The following is an 11,060-nucleotide window of genomic DNA, read 5'->3' as shown; positions in this document are numbered from 1 at the left end:
AAAATTCATAAATATGCTATTTTTGTAGACTGAGAGCTAAAATCAACTTACCCGATTATTTTATTTTTAGAACAAAAAGAAAAAAAATACAAAAAATAAGTGAAAGTTTGCACATGGATCAATTGTCCAAATTATAAATCTACAAGGAAATACTCGTCATATTCATACTCCATTGACTAAAACTTTTGAGATCGAGCCATTATTACAATCAAGAGGATTAGTATGGAGAGCAGGAAAGACGACCTAACTTTTTCATCCAGCTCTGTTGCATCGGTGGTAGCATTTTTCATCCCAGGGGATTGAAACAAATCATTCACAAGTGACTGGAAACTTTCAATCAGTTCCAAAATCTTTCCTTTTATGATATCCAATATCCAGCTGCATATTATGCCAAATTCATTTTGTTCAGAAATGGGAGGCCTTCTACATTCAACTGGATGAAATAATACAATGTGAAATGAGTTAGTAGAAGTTTAATGCAATCAATTCTTATAATTTCATACCCATTTTCTCTTTTTCACCCACCCACCTTTCTATCTCTTTTCCTTGTCTATTACATCATTAATCACGTTTTTTACTTTTTTCTCTCTTCCTTTATATTTTTCTACCCATCTCTCTCTTCCCTTCGCCCATTTTACACCCAGAAAATGGGTTTAAGAGTGTATTTTTCGTAATGCAATCTAGTATTTCAACATTCCAAAAACATTGTTTTCACATCAGTCGGGGGTGTATAGGAAAGAGATATATATAAAGTGAAGAAGGAGAAAACGAGGTGTGAGATGGACAGAGAAATTGGGATGTGAAAAAGCAGGGTTATTTAATATTCTATGAAACAAACACTGGAGAGATTTTATGAAAGAACGGAAAACCTTTTTCTATAGTTGGTTCCGTTCCTTCTTTCATAACACTAGATCAAAAACAGTAGCTTAACCACTGTCAATTATGTCTCTTATATCCTTTCTTCTCTTTCTTATGTTCGGGGGGAGGGGGTGATTCTGAAAAGCATGAATGCATTATGCAGTTAGTAGCCACTGCCACTAATTTATTTACTTCTGTACTTTTACACTTCACAAAACACACATACAAACCTGAATCAGGCAACTCTAGGAGCTGCTTTTGATGCAGCACATTGCTCATGACAGCATCCCAAAGAGCTTTATCAGATGATAATGAAACCACTAATCTCTACAAGCAAGTTACAATTCCAAAGAGATACAAATTAAATAGAAACATAACAATAGCAACAGCAAAATTCATAGAAAATTAAATAAAATAATAAAAGCATGAATATCACCAAGGCGCCATAGAAATACATTCAAATTGAGGATAATAAATTAATAACAAGAATCCCTTAAAGTGGTAGTTAATGGGACAAATGCGGTGCAAAAGCTTGGCAAAAAAGAACGTATATATCTTCAAAATCAACATATATATATATATATATATGATTGAAAAAGAAGAGAATTTTTATAATTTTACTTTTGATCCAAACTAAGGGGTCATTTAGGTACAATTCAGGAAATAGAAATGATTTTGCACTGTTTTAAAACTACTAAAGTGAAGAGGAAACCTTTATGGCGGGATCAGCTTGCAGCAACTGAAGAGCATCATTAAGTCTTTTATATCCCTGAGACATCACTACCCTTGGATCACAAGAGCCTAAGATCTGCTGAAGTGTGCTTGAGGATGATACTGCTTGAATAAATCTATCATTTAACAATTGTTAACCGTCAAATTTTGCCACGTGATTCTGAAATGACTTTTACATCAAAGGAGATAAGGCTGAATCATGAGTAACAATAAATGTTGTAACATCAGGGCTCAAGATAGAACACTAATTGACCAAAATAATACATGAGTTGAAATTATGCCAATAGAAAACGACAATAATAAAATTGAAGTCAAACTATTCATTACCATAACAGTAACAACAACCTTCTTGCATTTGAAATTCCAAGAAATCCTAAACCTATGTATCCAAACACATGAGCATTCCTAGAAGCATGCTAAGTGCCCAAAAAAAAAAAAAAAAGATAAACATATCCGAACCAACGAAAACGTCCAATCTAAAACCTGCCCAAGATCATAATCTCAAAAAGGTATCTGTAACAACAGAGGGAGACTCTAGAGATGCCATAAGAGAACACAGAAAAAAGAAATTCAAGACTTAGAACTCACTCTTGAAGAGCATATACCGCATCCTCAACTTCACTTTGAGATGGAACAGGTTCAAATACATGATTATAGAGACAACGACATGCTGACGTGGCTTCTTTTCCACCCAGCAGCTCCTGTTTTGTGCAAAGTTGAGTGTGACAACTGCTACATGATAAGTTGTTGTCAGTTGAAAGTGGAGGCTTGATATTGGAAGGAGGAGAAGGTGAAGAGAACTTGTTGAGGGTGTTTCTCAACTTAGGCACAGAATGGTCAGAATGCATGACGGTTCCACCTCCCATTGATGATTTCTTTCCAAACTTGCACTTGTTAATTGTTACTCTTTTTCATAATCTTCTTCGGCTAATAATTGGTGGGTTGTGTGGATCATTGGGTGGGCTTGTACAAAATTATAGGCCCATGGGCAGTGTTAGGTCAGCATAAACTGTGACTGTGTATTGGATAATGCACTGTAGTTTCGAGGAGTACTTTTAATTATACGGTGTATGAGGAATTTTAGCTAAGGAAAAAAATAATAGTACTTACGGAATGTCATCAGGAGGAATACTATGATGGACATGTTATTTTTGGATTTTTTTAAGAAAATGCTATTTCATTTGTCACAACCCCTTTTTGTAAGGAACTGAGAACATTGGTTGTATATCGCATATTTATTTAACATAAATAAATAATAGAAAATATAAGTATGAAATTCTCTTCTCAATTAAAATAAAACAAAGTTTCTTACAATAAATATCTAACAGAATAACATAATATTACATTTAGTTCATAATATTCAAAATACCCAAAATTATACTATATAGTTCCCTTTACATGAGGTCTCAAAATATAAGGGAAAAAGAACTTTGATGAAATATTACTCGACCCCAGCTTCTAAAATTTCTTCACTGGCCCCTCAGCTTGTGAAGTAGATGCAACACCTGCTACATCTGCTCACGTACCACCGTACGATCATCGCAGTACACACGCACACAACGACATAGAAAGAAATGCAAGGGTGAGCTTACCAAACTTAAAATAAAATCATATATATAGAGCAAAATATTTCTCACAGCAATAATCCCATGCATTTCCAGCCCATCTAATGCACAACATGAAAACGGTTTCTAACTGGTTTCACAGCCTAAGTAATCCAGAAGGAACCGAGCCGGTCCGTGACGACCCATTCCGGTATCTGGATCCAGACAGCACAGCACAACAGCTCAGCATGAACTTACCGTTACACGTCTACCCACCTAAACATGTAACTCGACTCTATAATGATGCAAAACATATATATCAGCATGATGCACACCGCTAAAATTATTTTGAACAGCTCAGCTAAGGCAAGTTTAAGATAGATCAGCCAAAATCTCAGCATTTTAAATCAATTAACAGCAGTTACAGCTTAGAAAATAGCTTTTATTCAATAGATCTAACAAAATCATATAAAAACATCTTGAAATAGCATATTAAACCGTTCAAAACGTAGTTCATAGGTTAAAGTAAACTCCCCTTACCTCAGAAAGATGATTCACACTAGATCTACCGAATATTATTTGTTTTAATGCAAGATTCACCGAAGATTCGGCTTCAGAACGAAGTTTCTCCTAAGAACACCATGAACTTCTATGAGAAAGAGGAGGAGAAGAGAAACGAACGGTAAATATAGCTTCAAACTTAAAGAAACTTACTTCAAATCCTTCAAAATAGACGTAGAATCTCAGATCTGGCGAGAAATTTAAGTTTAGAAGGGTTTAGTATGAAAGAAAATGGTAGTATACGGCCTTAGAACCTTGAAGAGGAATGAAAAAATGAAAATTTCGTGTGAAGCCCCCTTTTTATAGAAAATTTTCAAAATTTACTGTTCACCGTCGGAATTTACTGTTTATCGCCGGAAACACTGTTCAGGGCACTATTCACGCTGAAAAATACTGTGCATGCGTACTGTACACGCACTATACGCGTATGTGACGTCAGCCATGACGTCATGATAATGTCACTGATGACGTCAGCAGTCACTGTACATACGCGGTTTTTACTGTTCATACACGGTTTGTACTTTTCATACGCGGTTTTACTGTTCACAGGCGATTTTACTCTTCATTGACACTGTTCATATGGTATTGTTCACTTTTTTTTTTAAACTCCATCTAAATCTATTCCAATACCAATTAATCCTTCAATTAACATTTAACAAATATAAAATATTATATATTACTCAATAATAAATCACAGGCCTGACATCATTAACATTTAAGATATCTATGGCGAATCTTACGGATGCATTGGAATAATTAAAATATGACTTTGGTTCACAGAGTATTTAATACGGCCATTTATGATATTTTTCAGAAAAATTTGTATAAAATAAAAAAAATTAGTATAAAAAATTATATAAGGTAAAAATAATTTATTTTCTCAAATTTTATATAAATTAATTGAGAAAACTTCTCAAAGAATAGAGAAACATAAATTATTTCTTATTTGAAAAAAAATAATTCATTTTTATATTAACTTTTTTCTGTTATAATATTTTTAAAAAAAGTTTATTTAAATTAAGTCTAGATTTTAAACATTTATCATATAAGATATTATTATTATGCCTATTTAATTGATAAAACATGGATAAAAAATGGAAATAAATAGTTATTATGCCTGTAATGTAAATATGATGTTTTATTTATAAAGTGCTGATTTATAATCTACAGTTATGTATTAGAAACATGCGTCAAAAAACGAGAACATTGATTTCACACAAGATTGTGTTGGAATATGTCATAATCAATTTAATTTTGGACTATGGTTAAGTTATATATTTTTTTAACATGGTTGCAATTTTGTAGTTAAGTTGTTTCTGTTAACATTTTATTTAGATGCATTGAAATTAAGAAATAAGGTAGAAAAATTAATATCTCTTTTGAGTTTGGAACAGGAAGCAGTTTTTTCATAGTCCCACCACAGCATTCTCCCCTCCCCAATTTCTTTTTTAAGAAATATTAAAATAATATAATTTTTTAAAAAAATATTACAATATAAAATTAATTTTTATTTAACATAATATTTTTATTTATTTTATTCTTTTATGAATATTTTTAATATAATTCAAATTTTTTTTAGTCTTTTTCTACTCATTCAAGCAAATAGAAATTTTTTTTATCATTTTTGCTCTTATTTTAACTTATTTAAATATCAATTTTTTTCCTTTTTTTCTCTCTTTATTTCACGTTACATTAAAATGTTTTGATGTACATGCAGTGTGTTAATAATTGAATAGTGCATAATATATTTTGATAAATAGATGTGTATATAATAAATTGTATTGTGATATATTTGCATGTGTAACACTAATTGTAGAAAATAAATTTTAAATTCACATATTTAAAACATTTTATAATATTTTTTGTTAAATTATTTATTATTTTGATGTAATAAAAAATTATTTGAATTTTATAGGATACTAAAATATTAAAATGAATCCATCTTTTTATTTTTATGTTTAAAAAAGGCACATTTGGTGGTTGAACTTACAATTTCTATTGGTGATTGTGGTTTTATAACATAAGGAATTGGCTAAGTGGTTGATGGGTTGTAGTGTGCAATGACTCATAGTTAAGTGGTCAAGATGGTGACAATTGAAATATTCCTATTACTATTAATAGTTTTATCTCAATTTGCTAAGTTGTCATGTCACTTTACTAATATTATGTAACACACACACACACACACACACACATATATATATATATATATATATATATATATATGAGTAGTCATATCCAAAAGTAGGTAATTTTATTTAGACCTCCTAAATTTTTTTAAATTATTTAAATATATTACAAATTAAAGAAAAATGAATGTCTAATGAAAAAGTCCGAAGAAAACATAATTTTGTATATAACCTTTTTCAACAGTTCGCCCTTATCTACTACTCTAGTCCATCTAGAGGAGGATTGTCATGAAGGCTTAAGTAAGCTACTGCGCAATACATAGGAAAGAGAATCTCAACCTTAACATGGCTCTGCATAACTATGGGAGCAACACCAAGATTGTTAATGGAAGTAATTGTTAATATAACACAACCAATAAAGATAATAGTTTGATTAATAGTATTATGACTTCAACTTCTAGCCTCCATACTAAAGGTCATGCTTTGCTTAAGAATAATAGGTACCCCCAAAGCTCATTCTATACCCATAACATAGTTGAGAGACACAAAACAAAAGACAAAATGAGTAAATTATTCATAAATTACATCATAAGATAATATTAATTACTTAATGAATAAAATATAACTAATCACTCTGTAAATCAAACAAACATTGTAATATTTGTTTTTGTACTTTTCTCCACAAAGTAATTAATTATCCATTTCTTTAATTTCTGGGTTGAAGATTGAGAGTTTTATGCCCACAATTCAAATAATGTCATAAGTACAACATCCCAAACTAAATGTTAGTGCACAATTCTATTATAATCACTTCCAACAGTTTATACTCTAACCAATTCTCGTATGTCTTAGTTCCTATTAGGATAGTTTAACATATTTCTTATTGCCTACGACACAAATTAGCTAAATTTGGTCATTTGCTAGAACTTGGGCACTTTGTTATCTCTTATGGTCAAACTAACATTATTTTTCCGTTGCTTGTACATGACATTTTCAACCAATTTTCTTATAAATTAATTCATAATCGTAAAACAAATCATAGCCATCAATTTGTCCATTTTATTCAAATTTATCATAATTACACATCCCTCAAACTAGATAGCAATTCATATCATGGACATGACCATTTTTAGATTTTTCTAGATTTCATACACCAACTTATAAAATTTATAACTAAATAAATTCCAATCCAAAAATCATAAAATCATAGGAGTTTTCTCTATTTAAGTGTCTATTTTCATATAAAAATACAAGCATAAATCAAATACTATAAAGAGCCATACAAAATTTAGTTTCACTCTGCTAGTGATAAATTCAGATTTTGATGAGGTTTTAGTTAGTTTTCTAGGATATTTTTAATAAGAAAGTGTAGTGTAGAAGATGAAAATCTCATAAGAATATATAATTGTTCAAATAATTCAAATTTTATTTTAGTAACTCAATTTGTTAGAATTAAATAGGATTTTTATGTAAATGTTGTTGATTGAATTAGTTTTGCATGAATTTCCAAAGAAAACATATGAATTGAAAGCTTTAAAAGGTCAAATGGGTCTAGTGTAACCACTTTGGGTACAAATAATGAATACTTTAGAAGTTTGAAAGATAATTAAGGTTGAGCGTAAACACTTTTGGCACCAAAAGTAAGCATTACAAAGGCTTTTAAGTGAACATGACTTGTATGTGGTAACTTTTCATGTTAAAGGTAGTCATTCTGAAGGCTTTTAAAGGAGGAACAAGTTTTGTGTAGCTACTTTTTATGATGAAAGTAGTCACTCTGAAGGCTTTTGAGAAGGAACAACTACTTTTATGATGAAAGTAGTCACTCTAAAGACTTTTAAATGAGATAGATATTGTGCATATGCACTTTTAGTACCAAGAGTAGTCACTCTAGAATATTGCATAAATATATTTTGGGCGTTATGCCAAAAGCACGGAAAAGTTATAAATAGTCAGAAATTCAAATTTTTTAGGATCTTTTTCTCTCTTTTTTTTTCTACACTTTTAGAGAGCTAAAGAGAGAACTTAAGATGAATTTCAAAGCTTATTTCTTGAGGAATCAGGCTTGGGACTTGAATCTACTCTTTCTTTCTCTCTTTCTTTTAACATCATATTTTAATCTTCTTTAGTTAGGAATTAGGCTTACTCAATGAAAGTTGAGTGAATTTCTCATATCTGAATTGAATGTCAAGGTTAGTAAATTGAATGTCATCAATGTGTGCTTTCTCCTCACCTATCCCATAATTGCTCCAAGTTAAGCATGTTTAACATTGGAGTTTTTAAGTGATATGTTTGTAGGCAAGTGTATCTATCAAAAAGTAATAAAGATTTTTTGAATTAAGAGTTCCAAAGTTATCGTCCCACAAAGATTATTTTCAAGTACCAAGAATAACTTAATCTGATTGTTTAAACGTAATGAGATTATAACGGATCAAAAACAGAACTTAATTTTAATAATAAATTAAAAGAACAATAATAGAATGTATGAAAGAGATCAAATGAGACGAGTCTAGGACTTATGGGTTCACCTACTACACTTCTTTATGTTTTAATTAATTTAATCCTGATATTGGTGTTCAAATATTTGCCAACTACTCATAATTAGTTCTATTAACAGCCAATGATTATATAATGTCAATATTCTTTTTCCTAAGCAAACACCTCCAATGGCAAGGTAATTGGTTGAGAAAACATAAAGATCCTATGAGTTTGTTAATTCAATAATAGCTGAAAGAAAGGAATTAAGTGTGATTAACCTAACCCCTTATCTCATTTTATCATATAGTTCCGTTAATTACTTGTGGTACGATCGCCTACAATACATGAACTTATTGATAGGTTTTACAAAAACTTGTTCGAAGGCAAGTGTACCTATCGAGAAGTAATAAAGGATTCTTAAATTAAGTTCCCAAAATATCGTTCTACAAGGACTGATTTTTAATTACTAAGAATTTTTTAATTCAATTGTTTAAGCTTCAAAGATATAAGATTAATTAAAACAAGAATTTATAAAATCAACTATAAAACTAAGAGCAAAAAATACAATGCACGTCTTGGTTAAACTTATCGGAGAGGAACCTAGGGCATATTGGTTTTCTTATTCAATCCTTTATGTTGTTTTTCTGTTTAATTCTAAATCCAATTTTCTTGTGATTACCAATTATTTATACGAATACTATTAATACCCAATAGTCATGCAATATTAATATTTTTTTCTCTAAACTAACATCCCCAATGGTCATGCAAGACATCAATTTAAGAAAGTTTAAGGAACCTATGAACTTATAAATTTAATAATGATTAGAAGAGAAAGATTGATTTGGTCTACCTAATTCTTTGTCTTGTTTTACCCTATAGATCTATTAATTAACCGAGGTACAGTTGTCTAATGATATAATTAATTAAGATTAAGAGAGAAATGCAATATGATAAAATTTAATCACAAAACAAAAATCAAATTTAGATTCAAACATCAAAATCTCATAAATTCATGAATGATAGTTCCCATAACCCTAACTATGGACCTAGTTACTCATGCTAAAGAAAAAAAACTAAAACAATCATAAACAAAGTCATAGAGAAAAGCAAACTAGAATGAAATGAGTTCCCAGTCTTTGAGTATGGTCGCTCGAAGCTCCAAGTCTCGCTAAGAATATGCCAAAGATCCCCTTAGAAGAGAGATAGGGTGAAAGAGCAAAAGCCAAGGTATCAAAATTGTCCCCTTTCTACGATGCTTGAGGTCTCTCTTTTAATAGGGTTTGAAAACCCTAAAGATTTTTCATAATTCAGCTTTCCGCATATGAGCACGGCCGTGCAAGGCCTTAAGCACGATTGTGCATGGGCTCGAAGCACCCCCGTTGCTTATTAAATGGGTCTGGGCATGCTAATTATTGTGAAGCTCTAATCTTCCATAAATTTGGGCTCAGAATGCATCCAAAATCCACTTGCGACCTCTTTATACCAAACTGCACAATTAATATATAAATTAGTGTAAAACTCAAATAAAATAAAGGTCAAATATGAATATATGGGCTGTAAAAGAGGGTCTAATTACAGACTTACGATCAATTAGATTTTTATAACATTATTTCTTCTAATTCCTAGTTCATTAATCCTCTTTTGTGCCTAATTGGTTGAATTGGATCATTTTATAATGTTTGAATTTTATTTGGGCTTTATTTAATTTTTCCAGTATTTGCCAAATTCTGATACTATTTTGGTTTCTAGACCATATCTTGAGTTGTAGAACTCCTTTAAGAAAAGCTAAGAGAAATGTGCACAATTCCTATGAAAAGGTCAGAAATCAATTCTGATGATAAGAAGCTAAAACTGGGCCTGACAAAAGTCGGAACGCTGCAGTCGCTGATCCTGAGCAAGGTACAGTATTGGGGCTATATCTCAGATCCTGAACAAAGTGACAAACAGAATTTTGAATTTTAATTTTTTTGGCTCCTCTCCTCTCTTCTCATTTTCATTTTTTTTTCTCCCCTTTTACGACTTGTTTCCCTCCATCCATGGAGGCTTAGATTTCCATCTAATTCAAGGATTAAAAGGGACGTGACACTCTTGAGGATTGGTTTCGCAATTTATTCAACAACAAATTCGGTTTCATCTCTTCCTTCTTTCTCCTCTTGCTAATTATGATTTCGAATTGAAGTTCTTCGTTTGGATTGATAATTGTGTAATTGTTTGATTACATATTATTCGGTTGATGTATGTAATTAATTCTTGATGGAGTGTGAATTCGATTTTCAGGTTTGAGATCTAAGATTAATGACATTGGTGAATTAAATTAACACAAATCGATTAGGTTCTAGAGGTTTCTAAATTTTGAGCGAATTGTGTGTTAATCGAATGCATGAGGGTTCTCGTGTGAATGCTTAATTTGAATTGAAGTTTCATTCGAATTTAATGTTAATCACTAATTTGTTGGTTGATGCATCTTCTTGGAATCCGGTGATAGAGTGGTCGTAGTTCTTCTAAATTCTTGAATTAGAGTTTTTAAATTATTTTTAACTTTTGATTCTAATTAGTTATTCTATAAATCAAACCCTCTCTAAAAATTTTATAATTGTATAACGTTATCATCGTTGAGAGACGACTCAGATTGCACCTCTTTTTACATAATTTTTATGCAATTCAGTTTTTATTAATTTGTCCGAGAGCGACACTCGCGATTAACTTATCAACTCCCCCATACTTATCTGTTTGCTTGTCCTCAAGCAAAGTGTTGGTTAAG

General features: G+C 30.9%; 1 protein-coding gene across 1 annotated transcript; it reads right to left on the bottom strand.

The window, feature by feature from the left end:
- Nucleotides 1–57: 57 nt before the first annotated feature.
- Nucleotides 58–2,471, bottom strand: LOC113849188. The gene is made up of 4 exons (XM_027478895.1): nucleotides 2,179–2,471; nucleotides 1,571–1,706; nucleotides 1,089–1,185; nucleotides 58–433 (listed from the first exon to the last, which is right to left on the bottom strand). The coding sequence occupies exons 1-4, from the start codon at nucleotides 2,454–2,456 to the stop codon at nucleotides 177–179; spliced, it is 768 nt and encodes a 255-aa protein (XP_027334696.1). The 5' UTR covers nucleotides 2,457–2,471; the 3' UTR covers nucleotides 58–176.
- Between the last annotated feature and the right edge of the window lie 8,589 nt (nucleotides 2,472–11,060).

Source organism: Abrus precatorius, unplaced genomic scaffold (genome assembly GCF_003935025.1).
Source record: "Abrus precatorius isolate BTA unplaced genomic scaffold, Abrus_2018 Scaffold9, whole genome shotgun sequence".
NCBI lineage: Eukaryota > Viridiplantae > Streptophyta > Magnoliopsida > Fabales > Fabaceae > Abrus > Abrus precatorius.
Note: the sequence above shows the minus strand (reverse complement) of the source record. Positions and strands in the feature narration are given on the sequence as shown.